Source organism: Chanodichthys erythropterus, chromosome 6 (assembly GCF_024489055.1).
Source record: "Chanodichthys erythropterus isolate Z2021 chromosome 6, ASM2448905v1, whole genome shotgun sequence".
Lineage (NCBI taxonomy): Eukaryota > Metazoa > Chordata > Actinopteri > Cypriniformes > Xenocyprididae > Chanodichthys > Chanodichthys erythropterus.
Genome location: NC_090226.1, coordinates 35,332,260 through 35,352,520, shown reverse-complemented (window position 1 = coordinate 35,352,520; position 20,261 = coordinate 35,332,260). Strand labels below are relative to the sequence as shown.

Genomic DNA, 20,261 nt, shown 5'->3' with positions numbered 1-20,261 from the left:
GAGCTGATGCTGCAGTGGATATTATGAGAGAATTAAAGTGTTTTAAAAGTGTTTAAAGTGAAACAACATTATGTAGTGATGTTTGTGACGTGTCTGAAACGTTACCATCATTAAATATGTGGCGTGTGTGTCTTGTACTGCTTACCCCCAGTGCGGTGTTTCTACAGGGTGCCCACCTGTGCGTCATGGCAGCACAATAGCCAGGTCAGGTCAGAGCGCCAGCTGTTAATTTACCAACTAAAGGAGCTACTATATGACTTTGTGTGCATATGTGTGTGGTTATGAGTGTCACGTCGTCTAATTATAAGGCATTGCATCGCTCTTTCTCTCTCTCTCCAACCCTTGCTCTGGGCCGCGCTGCTGCTTTGGGTCGTCCGCACTTCTGGTCCAGTGGCTAAGTAAGCCGGATATTTGTTTTCTTTTTGTTTGTTTTTTTGTGCTCGTTATTTTTGTTTGGGTTAATTTTTTTTATTTTTTATTTGTATTTTTATTTTTATTTAACCTTTATTTAAGCAGGCAAGTTTCTTATTTTCAATAACAGCCTGGCAGGAGAGCAAAAGTCTCCTGAAAGACACACAGGTTCTGGTCATATAATTAGAATATCATCAAAAAGTTTATTTATTTCACTAATTCCATTCAAAAAGTGAAACTTGTTTATTATATTCATTCATTACACACAGACTGATATATTTCAAATGTTTATTTCTTTTAATTTTGATGATTATAACTGACAACTAAGGAAAATCCCAAATTCAGTATCTCAGAAAATTAGAATATTGTGAAAAGGTTCAATACTGAAGACACCTGGTGCCACACTCTAATCAGCTAATTACCTCAAAACACCTGCAAAGGTCTTTAAATGGTCTCTCAGTCTAGTTCTGTAGGCTACACAATCTGGGGAAGACTGCTGACTTGACAGTTGTCCAAAAGACGACCATTGACACCCTGCTCAAGGAGGGCAAGACACAAAAGGTCATTGCAAAAGAGGCTGGCTGTTCACAGAGCTCTGTGTCCAAGCACATTAATAGAGAGGCGAAGGGAAGGAAAAGATGTGGTAGAAAAAAGTGTACAAGCAATAGGGATAACTGCACCCTGAGAGGACTGTGAAACAAAATCCATTCAAGAGTGGACTGCAGCTGGAGTCAGAGCTTCAAGAACCACCACGCACAGACGTATGCAAGACATGGGTTTCAGCTGTCGCATTCCTTGTGTCAAGCCACTCTTGAACAACAGACAGAGTCAGAAGCATCTAAAGATAAAAAGGACTGGACTGCTGCTGAGTGGTCCAAAGTTATGTTCTCTGATGAAAGCAAGTTTTGAATTTCCTTTGGAATTCAGGGTCCCAGAGTCTGGAGGACGAGAGGAGAGGCACACAATCCACGTTGCTTGAGGTCCAGTGTAAAGTTTCTACAGTCAGTGATGGTTTGGGGTGCCATGTCATCTGCTGGTATCTGCTTCATTTTCCAACAGGACTTGGCACCTGCACACAGTGCCAAAGCTACCAGTACCTGGTTTAAGGACCATGGTATCCCTGTTCTTAATTGGCCAGCAAACTCACCTGACCTTAACCCCATAGAAAATCTATGGGGTATTGTGAAGAGGAAGATGCGATATGCCAGACCCAACAATGCAGAAGAGCTGAAGGCCACAATCAGAGCAACCTGGGCTCTCATAACACCTGAGCAGTGCCACAGACTGATCGACTCCAGTAATTCAGGCAAAAGGAGCCCCAACTAAGCATGGAGTGCTGTACATGCTCATACTTTTCATCTTCATACTTTTCAGTTGGCCACGATTTCTAAAAATCCTTTCTTTGTATTGGTCTTAAGTAATATTCTAATTTTCTGAGATACTGAATTTGGGATTTTCTTTAGTTGTCAGTTATAATCATCAAAATTAAAAGAAATAAACATTTGAAATATATCAGTCTGTGTGTAATGAATGAATATAATATTATTATATTACACAGCCCCTGCATCGATTAATTGCTTTTTTCCCCCTTTTTTTCCATCCGACTAAGACAATTAAATGCTGTGTTTGGGGTTATTAACTCTTTTAACTTTAATAAAAAAATAATTGTTTAAACAGAAACATATGCCTCTTGCCTTTTCTAAGTGGAACTTATTTGTGTGTTCTTTTGGTAATTCCCCCGTTATTTCAGGGTGGTGTAGTCACTACAAACCACCCACTTACTACAATTAGAAACCTTTAAAATAGCATAATAGGGCACTTTAAGACGAAGTGATATATTTAATTTATATATTTAGCCGTACAGTTTTTTTTGTGTGTGTGTGTGTGTGTGTGAAAAACATATCTGTCAGATTAATTCAAAGGGAAAACAAAATCATTTTTCTGACCCTATTGGCAGATATTTGTTCGTGTTTTAAACTCACTTCATTTTGATACATTTTCAGAAAACAAGACTTAATTTCTTAGTTCACTTCAGAATTAAAATGTCCTGATAATTTACTCTCCTCCATGTCATCCAAGATGTTCATGTCTTTCTTTCTTCAGTGGAAATGAAATGAAGGAAAACATTCCAGGATTGTTCTCCATATAGTGGACTTCACTGGGGTTCAACGGGTTGAAGGACCAAATGTCAGTTTCAGTGCAGCTTCAAAGAGCTCTACATGATCCCAGATGAGGAATCATCTAGAGAAACCATCAGACATTTACTAAAAAAATAAACATTATATACTTTTTAACCACAAATGCTCATCTTGCACTGCTCTGTGATGCTCCACGCATGACGTAATCATGTTGGAAAGGTCACGTGGGATGTATGTGGAAGTACTCAAGACTGCAAGACGAGCATTTGTGGTTAAAAAGTATATAATGTTTATTTACTCTAGATGAGACTCTTATTCCTCGTCTGGGATCATGTAGAGCTCTTTGAAGCTGCACTGAAACTGACATTTGGACCTTCAACCCGTTGAACCCCAGTGAAGTCCACTATATGGAGAAAATCCTGGAATGTTTTCCTCAAAAACCTTCATTTCGTTTCCACTGAAGAAAGAAAGACATGAACATCTTGGATGACATGCAGGAGAGTAAATTATCAGGGCATTTTAATTCTGAACTGAACTAATTCTTTAAGTAATTAAGCTTCTCCAGTAATTGTATCTTGGTTTAGATATTTGTACCGGAAAACAAGACAGAAAAACTGAAGAAGAGTATGAGTGTCCTTAAAACATAAACCCTCGAGTTATTCTCTTTCATGAGAAAAAAGTGAGTTTCTGAAGAACTATTGCAATGTCTGACTCACATTCCCAACAATAGTTTTGTCATGGATTCATGTGTATTTTAGAAAACCTCATAAAACAAACACACTCTCCCTGTGGTCAACGCCTCCTCGTATGACTATGATCTTCATAATACTTATTACACATTTCTGTCTGGTGTTGAATTTAAACTATCAGCTCGCATGCAACAATACAGAGGTCAGGTGGCTGAAATCAGGCTTGAATGAACGCTCGTGTCCCTCCGCTCTCACCTCAGTGATGTAATCCTTCCCGTCCTTTCCATGTATGGCTTTAACAGCACAGATGTCCAGACCTCCGAAGACATCGGCGCAGGCGTCCACCCACAGCTTATATCTGCAGGACAGAAGAACACTAGTGAGACTAAACCCAGACAGAGCCACATGTTCAGTCATACATTCATGCATTTGGCAGATGCTTTTATCCAAACTTACATTTTTTAAAGCTACAATCTACAGCACAATAAATCAAAAACTTAATACCATGTCTGTGAACTATTCTCTAAGATAGTTGCTGATTAAATCAATCAAAACTAAAAAGAAAAAGCCAAATCCATGTGATGCTTTGCCCATAAAGCAATTGACTTTTCTTTTTTTAACATTTGTGACTTCTAATGTTGTCATATTGCAATTTTTAATAGGACACAGTTTTCACAGTATCTGTTAAAAGTTTATTTTAGCATCAAGAAGGCGTCAGGAACCTCAGTGTATCTGGACCAGTACAAGCGTGTTCATCTCTCTTACTCACTTGTCAGTCATGGCTACTTGCTCCAGCATGGCAGAGCCGGTGTTTGACTTCCAGTTGCCAGAGATGGATGTTCTCCTGTGAATTGAAATCATTGATCACGTCACACAGCAAACTCAATCTGCGTTAGATTTAACCAATCATTATAACAGGAATACCAAAAATGACTAATGTATGACTTCGGAAGAGTTTGTCACATGCACAAAACATGCATAGACTTATGATGTTTATGATAATTTTGCAACCTTTCCATGTTGTGTTCATATTTCAGTCACACCAGAGTTCGTTTTGATCAAACCAAACCTGTCAAGTGTGAACACACGCCACCATACAGAAAACAAACGGTACATGCATGATTAAAAAGCTACAAAAACATGTATGATATCAAATGATAAGCACACCTTGATGGAAAAAAAGTAGTTTTTTAGCTTTCTTTCTTTGTTTTGGTTCAAGGTGGTCTTGACATAGATGGTCAAGGTCAGATGAGCCTCGTATGTGTTTGAGCAGCTCTACTCACATGTAAGCTTTGTAATCAGAGCCGATCTTCTGGACCCTGATGTCATATTTCGCGTCAATGAAAGGCTCTGTGGTTGTGTAGGTTTGAGTGATGGCCACAACGCTCGCAATGTCCTGGAAGTCACTGTGATTGTCCACTTTCACCTGCCAATGGAAACCTCTGTTAACATGTTGTCATGTTATTGATGTGATGAAATGCTATTACAATAGAGACATGGATCAAGCTGTCTTAGACAAAGCATTTCTGTGAAATTAGATAATAAACTCATTCGAAATGTTCATAAAAACGATAAAATTACTTGTTTTTAACATACCTTCCCCATTCCGGAATGGGCATGTCCAATCTTCACCACCACAGGGAATGTTGGCATTGAGATCTGAAAACACAGATTCATTGTTTTCATTGTTGACTTTCATTAATATGGTTATCCATGTTTGCTTTATTTCCTGAGATCCAGGAACTGGTCATTGCTTACAAGAAGAAGCCATTTAATTCCAGCTAGACCAATAAACTGTATTAATACATCACTGTTTCAGAATAACAACACACCCAAAGAAATGACTTATGAGTAAAAGACACCAACAGGAACTAATAAGATTTAATATGATATCAGTCACCTATATTAAAATATATGTTGGAAATGAATTATTAAAGTGCACCATTTATGCTGTTTTAAAGGTTTGTAATGTTGTTTCTCGTCTCCTACAACAGGTTCACATTCATCCAGGATCAAAAACACTTTAATTCTCTCATAATATCCACTGCAGCATCAGCTCTTTTCTCTCAGTGTCTGAAACGCTTCCATCAAGGATTCGGTCTCTCTAAACCCCGCCTTTCTGAGAGCTGCTCTGCTGTGATTGGTCAGAAACCAAACGCTCATTATCATATCTGAATCTCTGCTCTTGATAAACAGCATCACACACTACATGACAAGAAATATTTCAAAAAGCATAATAGGGGCACTTTAAATTATTACATTATTTAAATTATACATTATTAAATTATTTTAACATTATTACCTTCAAAAAGTATGCTATGAAAATTAATTTAGCATGTTATGTGTTCCAGTAGTGTCATATGAGCAATATCACATGAGTAGCCGTGTGATATGGCCGTATATCAGCACGCTGTGGTTCGGCCGTTTGTAATTATACAGCCACATCTCATGGCTACGAGTGTGATATTGCATTTATACAACAGTTCGATGACACGAGTGTGTAAATAAATAAGAACAACAGCGAAGTGTCTTTAAAACCCTCTTTTGTGAGGAACTACTTCCTTCCTCCACAGATTCAAATCTCAAGTTGACAGTTTAACAGTCGATCCCAAGATCCGTTACTAATTCTGAAACGTGACATTAGAACTAGTAACGAACATTGAGTCGCTTCACTGAAGCTTATTGTGTTATGTACACTGAAATGCTGGGTTAAAAACAACCCAAGTTGGGTTGAAAATGGACAAACCCAGCGATTGGGTTGTTTTAACCCAGCGGTTGGGTTAAATGTTTGCCCAACCTGCTGGGTAGTTTTATTGAAACCAACTATTGTTTAAAAATTGCTATGTGGCTAGCTTAAAATGAACCCAAAATTGTTGGGAAATTAAAATGCAATTAGAGGCAATAATAGACACAAGGTGAATGTTTATTAATAAGCTTTAATATTTTATTAATATAAATTTAATAGTTTATTAATATAAATTTATTAATAAGCAATTTAATAAATGTTTATTATTTAATAATTATTCATTGAACATTAATAAATGTTCATTTCCAACATACTTTGGGTTAATTTTAATTAAGCAATACAGTCATTTTTAAACAATAGTTGAGTTAAATAAAAACTACCCAGCAGGTTGGGCAAACATTTAACCCAACCGCTGGGTTAAAACAACCCAATTGCTGGGTTTGTCCATTTTCAACCCAACTTGGGTTGTTTTTAACCCAGCATTTTTTAGAGTGTAGAGTATTATGAGAGAGAGATCGACTGAACAAGTGTATTACTTGCATCTGATGTAACATTCATTCTTCAGGACGATGTCCATAATATTATATCATTATAAAAAAATCAGTTTGAATGTCCGCTGAGGAAAGCGATATCTTTGTCCTTTTAAAAGTTAAGGGGATTTCCCACAGCGCTAAAACAACTTCCTCGTTCTGACTCACTCATAAAGACAGTCTAATGGTGTAATAATGTAACTTTCACTGATACTGTTGACGGATTATTTATATAAATTAATATTTATTAAACAACAACATTTAAATGAACAACAATAGCCATTATAAAAGCAAATTCCTGAAGGACTGTCGGAGATGAAGCTGTTCTCGGCGGGTACTCGAGCACTGAACGGCCTGGAGCTCACATCTGTGAACGCGTCAAAACACATTGCAAAATAGGCGCTATGATTATATATGAGTCACATATTTCAGGTCTAAACAACTACATTCTCACCTAAAAACAGTTTGTGGTACAACAAGTGTAGTATTTGTTAAATATACGGTAGATTTACTTGGACGCCTCGACAGTGACACACACAGTGATCACTAGAATATCACACGGCTCTCAGATTCAAGAACCAGGAAGAACTGTTGCATAAAATCCTATAATTTTATAATTCTAATAGACTATAAAATGTTATTGTCTCGACTTCTGTTAGTCATTCACTATGCATAACTGTGGTGTAGCGTGTGTTTATGACAATTATCAAAACTGGCTCATGTCCAGTCTAGCAATCAAACATGTGTGAACAAGACAAGACAGGACATTACAAGACAAGACAGTTTTATGTCCTAGCCCCAAACCACTGGTTGTTCACATTGCACGCAACCAATTTTACTTCCATAATCTGACATTTCTGAGTGGAACATGGCATTTAATGAGCAGAATTAATGTGCAGAATGGAGTCAAATCTGAATTAAATGACTCCCTCCACTGACACAAGAGCATCTCCACAGATCCTGTGTGTGTGTGTTTGCAGAGGGAGGGGTTTGTTTAATTACTGAAGAAGGCTGGTCCTTCCTCAGCCACACGTGAAGCTATAAGACACCCGTAGCGCCTTGAGAGTGAAGGAGATCTCCGACAGAGACAAAGACATTTCGTTCAGCGCCACATAAAGTGAGTTTATATAGCTGATCATTTCTGAGAGTGATGATGGGAGTCCCGCTGTCTGCTGCGCTGCTGCTCCTGCTGTCTGTGGGTCTGAAGGAGCAGGTGGTGGAGAGCTGCAGCTGCGGTCCAGGACACCCGCAGGAGTTCTTCTGCATGTCTGACATAGGTACGTCAAACACTCCAATTACATAATCAGATTCCAATAGTTATATACTTGTAAAGATGCATTTTTATTGATTATTTAATATTCAGATTATTATTGATTTTCACTAATTCGTCTTTCTTATATTTAAATTGCCCTTTCTAAGACTCTATTGCTTATGTGTTCAGAAAGTTTCGCCAGACGCCACACAGCATAGCAAATAAATACTTCAAATTTTGTGTTTTTTTCTGATTGTTTCTATTTTAAAATGTTACATTTTTCTAGTTTAACTAATTATTACCTTTTCATCAACTTACAAACCCCCTGCAGTTCCTTCACAAACCCGTTTGACGTAATGTCATGTTTAATGCAATGCTGTCAAACATTAATCGTGATTAATTGCATCCAAACTAAGTTTGTGTTATTAGAATATATGTGTGTGTACTGTGTATATTTATTTTTTATGTATATATAAAAATATACACACACATACATGTATATATTTAAATATTTATTTATTTATTTATAAAACGGTTAGTTCCTGTCCTTCATTCTGATTGGTCAATAGCTGTGTATTATTCATGATATAACATGGCAATGACCGCTTCACCCAACGGTTCTGTGTATCAACAACCACTCTTAGCAATGTAAACTGGATGTTCACAGTTGATATTGTTCATTAAAGCTTACTGTATTATGTAGAAAGAGATCGAGTAAGCGAGTTTAGTATCTGCATTCAGATTTATCATTTTCCTTCAGGTCATTCATAAAAAATCTGTTTAAACGTCCGCTGCGATATCTTGTCCTTTTAACAGTTAAGGGGTATTCCCGTGACTGACAGCGCTAGTCAAAGCATTTGTCAGTTGCGTCTTGTTCCGTGTTCACAACAATTCAGTCTTTTCGATGTAAAAGTCTTCGCTACTGACTGACTCACTCATAAAGACAGTCTTTGCCGCCATCTAATGGCGTACTAATGTAACTTCTGTTGCCGTTCACAGTTGGACTATTTTTTTCTGGCGGAAGGAAGGCTTTTAGTAAAAATTTACTTCATGAAAGTTGCATTGATGCATATGTTTGGTAACCTTTTTATAAAAGCAATAAGGTACTCGAGGCTAGTGCTGTATCGTGAATAAGTCACGGCTGAAGGGGTTACTCTGCTTTGTGTCGACCTTCAGCCGTGACTTATGTTTGAACCTTTTTTAATAGTTGAGTTTGAGTCCCTCAGTTGTCAAAATCATTATTTTATTAAAATAATTCTCATTTTCACAGATTCTGCAAGGGGTTCACATACTTTTTCATGCCACTGTATACTATGTAATCACAAACTTTTAATTTGCATAATTGCGATTAATCGTTTGACAGCACTAATTTCAACATTTTTCTTTTTCTTTTTTATATCACTTTAGTATGAGATTATCCTATTCAAATCTATGTGATAAATTAGTTAATGCTAAAAGTAAGGTCAAAAGTAATCAAAAAGCAGTGGTGGACGAAGTACTCATCAAGTACTTGAGTAAAAGTACAGATACTCTAATAAAAAAAATACAGTAAAAGTACTCCTTTTCAATTTTACTCAAGTAAAAGTACTTGATTTTTTAATGTACTTAAAAGTAAAAAGTACTGACTGAGGAATGTTTAATTTGTAATTGTATAATGTACTAGATAGAGTTAAATAGCAGTCTGACATTGTGAATTATTAGGGTTTTTCAAGTAGCCATAACGGCAGATTATGTAGACACTTGTATTGATCTGCAAGACATCGTTTTATTTTGTTACCAAAACTTGTCATACACTGATAACTACTACTAAAAATGACTGAAAATAAAAAATATACCATATAGAGTATATAAATGAGGGAAAAACAAAATGTGTGTTGATCTAATAAACATGATATAAAAACACAGGGCAAAATGTATTAACATTTTAAGAAGAACGCTAGTTTTATATCATTTGCACCTGCTGCGGCAGCGGGGAAGATGCGTTCATTTGAATCAGACTTGCTCTGAATGTATTTGTAATTATCATAGTATACAGTCACAATTAAGGAAAGAGCAGTTTCCTTGTTTTACAATGGTCTGATGTACCTATTAACCTCATTATAACTGCATAATTACACATCAGTTCTCTGTAATTATGATAAAAGCTGATATTCAAACTGCTGTTGTAATCAGTCACAGTTCAATGATCTAGTCACCTTGGGGTCGCATTTACTTTTTCATTTTTGTAATAGCTTTTAAAATATCTGTATTGATATAACTAAAACTTGTAAACTATTACTTCTGAAGTGGGCAAGACTGTGGCCACATGATTGAGGGTATTGTCAAGAGCTGAAAGAGTTCTTATCAACTGCATTTGCTGTCAGAGATCCAAGTCCATTCAGCATTATGAAAACACAACTGACATATTACACAATCTACAGAAAAATGCTCGTCACTCACAGCAGCAACAGTGCAACATCTCTGTCTTGTCTTCTAAGTTTATTTTACCAGAACATAAGGTATGAGAATCAGAGAATCCAGTATTTTTCTTAAATCAAATAAAAGAATATAAAATAAATCAATAAATCAATAAATTAAACTGATATACATTGATAATGAAGATCTTAATATCTTTGGATATTTTCTGAAAAACAAGACGAAGGTATTCATTAAGAATTTGCGTTCGCTTAAACGTTCTGCCTAACGTGTCTCGCTCTGAGAGGGAAAGAGTTGTTTTGAATCCCTGCTTCCGTGCGTCAGAGTGGCATTCCTGTCCTTGTTCTGGAATAATGAGGCATGGAATGACCGGCATGAGGTTGTAAAGACATGCAGATTCCTGCGGCATTCACTGAACGAATACAGTAAATCCACATAATCCCTCTCTAGAAAACATCAGTCTACCATTCCACCAGACAACGGATTTTAAAGTTTTTATTTTTCATGAACATGAGCTCTTTTCTTGTGTAATTGGACTAGTCTTGGGGGTTAAAAACAAGGGTCACACATGTTACGAGGAGAAGGGACTTTTTGAAGGGTTAATATGTTAAAGCTTGCTAAAACAAAAATATGAAAGAATTTATTAAACCTATGATTGATTAATTAATAATCAAAAATGAGGAGTGTAGTGGAAAACTCATTTATTTCTGTTTTGTACTTTATATGACTTGTGTCTCTGTATGCAGTCTGCTCATGCTGAGTGGAAACTTACTTGCAGGCTCTTATAAGAAGTTACAACAACTTACTGTGCCTGTGAACACAGCTGCTGTCCTTGAAACTATCTTTTAACCAGCTGTGTTCATAGACACACTAACAAGTTGTTATAACTTACCAGTGCTGATAGTGAGGGTCCTGGATGTGAGTTTCCCCAGCCTCACTAGCTGCTGCCTGATGGGTCAGTTTGGCTGTGAGAAGATCAGGCCGAACTGAAGTCCACATATGCACATATCCTTGCATAAGTCCTCTTGGTTGCTCTGAAGACAAACTGATGGGGATCCAGCAGGGTTTCAGTAATGTTCTTCAGGTACAACTTCATGACCACAGATTTGAGAGCGACAGGTCATTAAGTCCAGTGATTTTGTGTTTTTTGGTGGAGCGTCTGAAGCAGCAGGGAACTTCACACTGCTTCAGTGATCTGTTGAAGATCTGCATGAAGATGGGGTCCAGTTGGTCAGCGCAGACTTTTTGAAACACCATCTGGGCCTGAAGTTTTCCTAATCTTATGTTTTTGTGAAGACCCAGCTCACAGCATCCAAACAGACCTGAAGCGCAGGTTGGATGGCTGGAGGCTGGAGGTGTTGGCGAATGTGTGAGGTGTAGATCAGAGCGCGTGTGAGTCTGGGCTTTTCAAACCTACAGTAAAACACATTCACATTATCAGCCAGATGTTGATTCTCCACAGATCAGGCGGATGGTGAATTCTACTTGGTGATGTTTCTCAGGCCTGTCCAGACTGACGCCAGATTCTCAGATTACTTCCTCTAAGCCACTCTGATCTCCTTTGTTAGTTTGTTTCTGGCCTGGTTGTACAAGATTTTAACCCCACGTCTGTAAGCATCCTCTTTGGCAAGCTGTCCAAGTTTTACTGTAAGCCATGGTTTATTGAATGATAAGAATGTCCAGGAAGAAATGCACATATCCACACAGAAACTGATGGATGATGTTACAGTATCTGTGAGCTCGTCCAGATCGGTTTCAGCAACCTTGAAAACAGTCCATTCAAAGCAGGCTTGTAAATGCCACTCAAAGAAGCTGCTCTCCACAATGGAAACACAATGGCTAATCAGAGGTGTTTACGAATCCACAATGCTCAAAGCGTCACATTTTTTAAAAATGTCAGTACTTAAACATGATACCGAAGTTGGTATTTTGGACAACACTAGAGGGCTCCACACAAGGCGGCCATCCGCGACGCCATCATGAAGACACTTGGCAGGTTTGGTTCGATCAAAACAAACTCTTCTGTGATTGCTCTGTTAGTGTGGTTCATTTGAATAAATGTGAACGCTGCAATTCGACTGAAATATGAATGCAACATAGACCAAGGACATCTAAATGAACCAAAAACAAGATGCGATGTATTCTCGAGCACACCTGGTTTTTCTCGTCATAGTCTCAATGTTGTCCATTTCAGGTGTTGGAAATGCTGTCTCTTTGCAGCCGATCTTTGTTTGTGTGTGACGGAGGAAATCCTGCTGCTGTTTTGATTCCTTTATACATTTTATAAGCTCTTCGTGAGTTCTCAGCTGGTAAAAATACCATTTAGTGCATTTAGTCCAGCACACAGCATTGTGTTCGGTAAGTTTCGTCGCAAAATATACATCATAACAGCCATTTATTTTTGCTTTGTATCCTTGGGTTCAGTGTGGATAATGACAGTGTGTGCGGTAAGTGAACCAGGACTAAATATATAATTTAACCGAGAGAACCGAACTACAAGTGTGAACAATATTATGCAATTCGCTTCAAACTTTGTCAGAATAATGTCAAGACATGGCAGATGTAGACCTGTTGAAAGGATTCTTGATATCTTAAATACTGTTGCCACGGCAACCTCTCAAACTTTTATAATATTCTTGGGTGATTTTGAGGCTCTTAGCATGCTTCAAACTGCATGAAACTCAACGCACACATCAAAGTTGTTGGCCAGTAAACATGGCAAAGCCTTAGAAATGAGCGGGCAGGAGGGGCTCTATAGCGCCACCTTTTGACAAAAGTCTTACCTACAGTCACCAAACTCGGTACATATATTCTTCTCATCAAGCCAGACAACTTTCTAATTTACAGTCATTAGCTCTGATCAATGGGATATTTTGTTTTGAATATGAATTTTTTGAATAATCAGGCTCTGAATTTTTAAGTACTCCTCGTAGGAGATGATTACATGATATCGCGAACTGTGTTGCCATGGCGGGGGATTAAAGTAATCAGTGTCTCATATCATGTAAAATTATTATTTGATTTAAATTAAATTAAGATTGTATGTATGTTAAGCACCTGGGCTTGGGCCCGTCGTCGCTGCTTGCAGCTATATTTAGTAATTGATTTTTAAAGAACATTTAAGAATCAATAAGAGAATCTTGAAATCTGTAAGACAGGTGATTCCCTTGTATGACAAGCATTTTTTGCATCCACATTCTGAACTCTTATATATGATGCAGCCTGAAATGATTCTTTTGATGTATTCAGCTTCATGCACTAGTAATAACAACTGATTCGTTTCTGATTAGTGATGCGAGCTGAGATAACTGGGGAGAAGCTCATACCCGGAGATGAAAATAGAAAAGGCATGGGAGAAATTCAATATGATATCAAAGTGATAAAGGTAAGCTAAAGTACTTGTTCACATAAATGTTCTGCTGGGAATTATAATGATCTGATATAGCATGTTTTCCTTGGGACGTATGATTCAAACGGACAGTTACAGTCTCTTTGGGTTCTTGCCAAAAGCGCCCGTAACTACAGAGACTTTTATTTTAAATTAAATCATTTTTAAAAAATGGATCCGCAGACCCAAAACACAATACACTGCTATAAAAAACAAACAATGGTTTTACAAAATCCTGGTTTTGCAGGTATTCAAAGGTTCTGACAAAATAAAGAACATCCAGCATGTCTACACGAGTGAGATGTCTTCAATGTGTGGGACCAGACTGGATCACGACCAGTATCTGCTTTCAGGTAAATACAAACTTCTGTCATGAAACTCAGGTCCTTAACTCAATCTGCTTGCAATCACATGATTCTCTATAGGCACAGCTGATTGGTTCCTGCTCTATCAGTAGCCAATGATCTCACTGCTCAACCTTCAAATACTTGGTCAGGATTTGCTGTAGCAGTGCAGTGCACTTTCAGAAACCCTCCACCTTCCCCAGCTCCACCTGTATAGATCTGCTATGGCTCATTCATGTATGCTATATTGTAGTGTTGTCAAAAACATCGATATTTCGACATTTATTGATATTGAAATATGTGAAATGGATCTAATACTCATTTTCTGCAGTATCGATACACTGATACACTCTCTTCGCTCCGGTTGAACAGTGCTCTTATTACACATAATTTTAGTCATTCCCCAAGGTTTCGCGCTCACATCAAAAGCATGTGCACCGCTGATCTATATAAGTGTCGCTCTCATAAAGCCGCCTCTCAAACAGCTCGAGGGAACCAAACTGACTTCTTTTTTGTGGCTTATTGCACTTAAACAGTCAAATACAAAATTAGGTCAAAATGCCCATCTGGCAGAGTATTCAGGTAAACACAGTCAGTTTTGGAATGCAAACATCATGTTGTGTAACAGTGTATTGGATCCGTGCATCAGCTCTTAAAGTGATGTTAATAAAGGGCAAAAGACAAAGAGAAAATCACTCACTGCTACTCACTTGTAACTTTAATTGCAAGCATTAATCTGTATTTCATTTTTACAATGAAAACTATCCAGTGTTATTTTACATTTAATTAATTTCCTGAATACTACTGTTAAACTGCTCGATGACCCAAGACTGCTGCATGGCATTCAGTAATGAAATATACAATGTGTTTGCTGTCTCTTAGGAAGCATCATGTTTGATAAATTCTCCGTTACAATGTGCGACTTTGTTATGCGCTGGAACAGACTCTCCTTAATGCTGAAGAACAACTTCGAATACAGATATCAGACGGGCTGCGACTGCAAGGTAAGAACCCATTCATTTCAACCCAGCCAAACATTACGACAACTTAGAGGAAATGGAACATTTACACAAAATATGACACATCTAAAAAGGTTTGCACATAATTTGCAATTCGTTGTTGCAGATGCTGATATTTATATACACAGAAAATAAGATGAAATTCTGATACTTGTGATGTAAATCAATGAGATTTTTATATCAGTATAGCAGATACTTAAAATGGCAACACGATCACATGAGAATGCGTATCAATAGTGTAATGTCGTAGAATATATACGCCAAAATGAGTTTTGGCGTGCATATGATACACATTTTATGGCGTGTATATGACATGTTCTTGGGTAGGATGGGGGTGGGCAGTTTGTGCATATAATACACCATAAAGTGCGAAAAACTGCGTATCATAGGCACAGCAAAACTCATTTTGGTGTATACATTCCACGACATTGCACACTCGTATCATTGATACATATTATTTTCGTGTGATCGGGCTCTAAAATGCATATAAATATCCATATCTGCCAATAATACGCCTTAGTAAGATGATATTTAAATGCTTAGTTTTATGATCACAGCTCTGTAGTTTTAAAACATATAATGCAATGCAAAATGATGATTGAGATAAACACACAAATAAACCTTCCTCAAATCACGACACTCATAATTCTTCTAAAAAATCATGTTTAATTTATAAAAATCAATAAAGATTTCACAGCAAAAAGACATGTGAAGCACAAACTGAAGGTGGATGTTTGTATAATTATACTAAAAGATTTTTACTTGCTAAAATGAGTCAAAACTATCAGTCAGACAACAGAAGGAAGGACTGTAGGAGATCGTGTACGACAGGTTTATCAGATCATGTCGATCATTTAGAGGTCTTAGAAATCAATGTATCAAATATGATACAGGAGGATTTATAGGGTTAACACACAAAAGCATCATGTCGTTCCCCTGAATTATGTTTTTTTACATATAATATTAACAGATATAATCAAGGACAGGACAGGTTCTATGAGGCCCTGTTCACACCTGGTATTAAGATGAGTTTTGGACGATTGGACACTAAATACAGGTGTAAAACATTTTGAGCTTGTCAAAATTCAACGACTTCTAGAGGTAGTCGAAAACACATTCGACCGGATTGCTTTCGTAGAGTAGACGCTCATGTGGTCGAATGTGTTCAAACAGCTACTAAAGACCATCTACTCTCCACTTACTGACCTAATGCGTAAACATTGTGAGAAGCGCTCTGGTCAGAAGGGATTTAAACTTTGTTGACTGAATCCCTGAGTTTGGTTTGAAGATGTACCAAGCACAATGTTCTCTCGCCATTCCTGATTTCTAACACACACTCACAGCGTTCAGCCGGTCTTGTGGCTGTCAGAGCACAAAAACGAAAGCTGCTGTGTGTTTTCCCATCGTCTCGATGTGCGTTCATATGTAAATTACACAAGCTTATTTCATCCATTAGAAAAATCTGAAAAACCCACACATTTACCTGCCCATAGACCCTCCCCTCAAAGAAATCAGGACAGAAGTGGCTGAAAGTGGACAAAAGAGACGGATTAAAACACCAGGTGTAAACAGGAATGAGTTTTCCTCGTCTACTTGTGATCCGATCGACCAAAATGCATCTTAATAGCAGGTGGAAACATGGTTTAAGAGAACCAAATGTACACAGTTAAAAAAAAGACTGATCCATGAAGGTCAGAGTGAACAGAAACAAATGAAACTATATATTATATTGTATTAAATATTAATCTCTGCAGATCTCCAGCTGCACGGAGCAGCCCTGTCTCCCCAACACGAAGAACGAGTGTATCCTGTCAGACTGGTCATCCACATGGTCAATTGTGGACACAGAGCCGGTTCACGAGTACGCCTGTATCAGACACAGCGACGGCTCCTGCAGCTGGTACACAGGACCGTCTGGAAACGACACCATGGACGCGTCTGATGTCTGAAGACCAGAGCACCATCACTGTCTGATTGTAAAAGAAGTTGCTTGATGCTGATTAACCGTTCAAATGTAGATACAAACAAGCTCTTTAACCTCTTGCAACCACCCAGAACTCTCTGGTGACTAAATAGAAACCTCCCATAATACTTTAGCAACAGCCTAGCAACTCAGTATCCCTCAAACAACCACTGAGAACAACATACTCTTTAAACTTCAAATCTCTCTTCATTGCATGCAAGCCTGCTCTCAGAGTCTATTACACACCTTTGAAATGGGAGCTGATGACTGACTACATGATGGAATGGATGATGTGGCCATTTAATTTACAATAATTGGCATTATAAATAACATTATTGGATTTTTAGCATTATGATTTCACTTTTAGGTCCCAATTAGGTGATTTTCTATTTAAAAAGGAATTTTTTGAATAAAATATGGCCAAAATCTGAAATGCATTTTAATTGATTGGTCAATCCATTCCATCTTCTGTAATGCCATGAAATTAGGAAGATGCTGCAATAGTCCTTTTCCACATTTACAGATCTAAATTAATCTTTAGCATTTTATCTGCATAATTTTGATTTGCTGTAGTTTAAATGCTTGAATGTTTCATCAATCATTATTACATATACGGGTCTTTAGCGACCCGGATCTATATCTAACACGAATGGATCTCTAACTGCCGCAATAGTATAAAACTATCCTGATTTTATGATAACAATTACAAAAGAATAAAATAAAGCACATTTTGTTACTTTTTGGAACTTGTAAGGGTTCGATTTGAGCAGATACTTTTTACCATCATCGCTGTCATCATCAGAGCTCATTTCCATTCACCATCTCAACCAAAACTATCATTTTCTACAACTTCAGAATCAATATTGTGATCACTGACAGCTTCTTCACCAGATCCACCATCTGTGATACTAATATTTGTTTGCGTAGGATGACGTCCCGGGTCAATAAAGACTTTTAAGGGTCAATGTGTACTTTTCAAAGAAAGTAAAACAACATGAAATACAAACGAACAGGAATTAGAAAAGCTGCCAACTGTGTGTCTTTATCTCTCTCCATTATGAAGCAATGCTCATGTTTTGCAACAGGGTGGTCGTTTGGCCGTTGTGACCGTTTGCGACGCATCATGCTGATTTCAGCATGAGATGCAACTGTGCATCTTAGTCCAGAAGAAACTGCTGTATAGTTTAGATCTGAAGTGTGAATGTTTTGGCCTAAACATGGTACACTTTTTAAAGGAATAGTCCAAAAATGAAAATTCTGTCATCACCCTGATGTCATTCCAAACCTTCTGTGGAACACAAAACAAGATATTTTGTGCGTTTTTTTTCAAATGTCAACATAACCGTTTGGTTACCAGCATTCTTCAAAATATCTTTGTGTTCTGCAGAAGAAAGAAAGGCATTTGAATAAAAATCAGGCTTTCTTAACAGTGGTTCTGCCTTATAATAATGCAGATATTTGGCATGGACTTTTTTATTTTGTTGTCACATGATCTCAGCTAACAGGGAACGTTTTAAACATTTTAAAATCTTAGCACAAAAACATTGTTTATGCATCATTCCTGGAACATTTTTTTTTCCTGAAACATTTAGTTGGAATGTTTTTTAAATGTTTCAGAACGTTCAGTGAACATTCAAAAGTAACGTTACTATAATGTTTGAAGAATGATAAAATAATGATATTTGCATAACCAAGAAAAAAGCATTTTCAGAACGTAAAAATCTGGATGTTTTGAACATTCAGAAATAATGTTTTTATTTGTCGAACACGGTTGTGTTAGCTGGGACAGTGGTGGAATGTGTGATGAATCAATGCTTCATAAGATATTTTCATTCTCTTTCTACAGTCTTTTCTAACTGTACTGTGATGTGATGTAGTGTGTGTTTCATTAAAGGTGTGTCGCCTGCAGCTTTTACACTATCAGTGTGTGATTGTGTGGAGTCTTGACAGAAGCACCTGTGCAGGTCATGTTCAACAGATGCTCTTTTCGACCGAGGATAAAGTCCTGACAGTCACAGTGTTTCCACAGTACAGTTGTTAGGGCACTGCCTTCAATGAAACGCAAAAAGATCATTTTAAGACATCTGGTAACAGGTCTTTGCAAACTGGTTGAGAAGTCATTGTCGATTCTCGTGCACAGCCGACAGAAAACAGGCGTACAGCAAAGTTTCGTTTCCACAGAGCCACAGCCACATCAGACAACAGGAAATGATGTCATCTCAAGATGTCGCGAGGAGCCGCACAAACTACAAATTAGTTTGCTTTCACAATGCAGAAATGCAATGCAAACAAATACAGTTTTATTTTGGGAAAAATGTTTTTAAAAAAGAAAATATGTGTATTTTAAATTTCAGTTAATTTAAGCTTTAAATGTAACATTCATGCAGGTAAAGTCTCAACCAATCTTGGATTTTCAGTACTAAAAAGATAATGTTCAAATAGTATAAACCTACTTTCTCCTGAAAAAATGTTAGCAGATGTTTCATCTAAACTGACAGACCGTCTGAAAGTGACACTTAAAGTACAGTTTTAATTACAGAAATACACTTCAAAAGAATAGAATTTAAGTGTGAACTTAATGTTAATTGCAATGTATTGTAGTTTAAATGTACAGTAAATTAAATGCAATTGATGAACTTTAGAGTTTTATTCTTCAGTATATCATAATTACTCATAGTGAAATATGATTAAAGTTAGTATTTGTGGTAAACTAAAATATACTTTAATATGATTTCTATTGAAACGTGCATGGCATGCATTTGAATCTGTAATTATACATTTGTAAATGTGTTATTGTTCATTAATATTACTCCATACTTAAATGTATAATTACACTGGAAGAAGGACACATTAAAATAAAGTGTAATTATTATTAAAAACATTTAATTTGACATTACAAAGTGCATAAGTGTGTTAAGAAACTATCATTAAAGTGTACTTTATTTAAGTACACTTACAGTAAGTGGCCTTATATTTCATATATTATGTTAACTTCAAGTAGTTTTAAAAAAACACTTCTAATATTTGAAGTGCACATTCAACACTATTAAGTGCACTTCTTTTTCAGAAGGGTGTATTTTTTGTCACAAGGACACAGCTAATAACATAACTAATACTACATATTATTTGCAATATCATATAGAGTGAAAAAGAAACAAAAAAACAAATAGATTCTGTATATGTAGTATAAAAAAAATCAATACATTTCTATATTTAGTACACAAACACTCAGTGTTTCCAATGTCGCATGTTCACTTCTCTGGGTTTAAAATGCTCCTATAATGCTCCTTTCACAGGATGTAATATCAGTCTCTGGTGTCTCAGAATGTGAAGTTTCATCTCAAAATACCCACAGATCATTTATTA

At 36.9% G+C, this 20,261-nt stretch overlaps 2 protein-coding genes across 3 annotated transcripts in view; one reads left to right on the top strand and one right to left on the bottom strand.

Moving 5' to 3' along the window:
• The window catches only part of syn2b (synapsin IIb), a 67,605-nt gene that overhangs the window by 10,059 nt on the left and 37,285 nt on the right, over positions 1 to 20,261 (bottom strand). For both annotated transcript variants that reach the window (XM_067388790.1, XM_067388791.1), the window contains exons 6-9: positions 4,835 to 4,897; positions 4,522 to 4,664; positions 4,008 to 4,082; positions 3,494 to 3,596 (exon numbers count right to left, since the gene is read on the bottom strand). In XM_067388790.1, the coding sequence (XP_067244891.1) occupies positions 3,494 to 3,596; positions 4,008 to 4,082; positions 4,522 to 4,664; positions 4,835 to 4,897 (384 nt within the window). The remainder of the gene's footprint in view (positions 1 to 3,493; positions 3,597 to 4,007; positions 4,083 to 4,521; positions 4,665 to 4,834; positions 4,898 to 20,261) is intronic.
• On the top strand, positions 7,560 to 19,764 carry LOC137021816 (metalloproteinase inhibitor 2-like). Its single transcript, XM_067388792.1, has 5 exons — positions 7,560 to 7,791; positions 13,472 to 13,566; positions 13,817 to 13,922; positions 14,796 to 14,917; positions 16,687 to 19,764. The coding sequence occupies exons 1-5, from the start codon at positions 7,665 to 7,667 to the stop codon at positions 16,879 to 16,881; spliced, it is 645 nt and encodes a 214-aa protein (XP_067244893.1). The 5' UTR covers positions 7,560 to 7,664; the 3' UTR covers positions 16,882 to 19,764.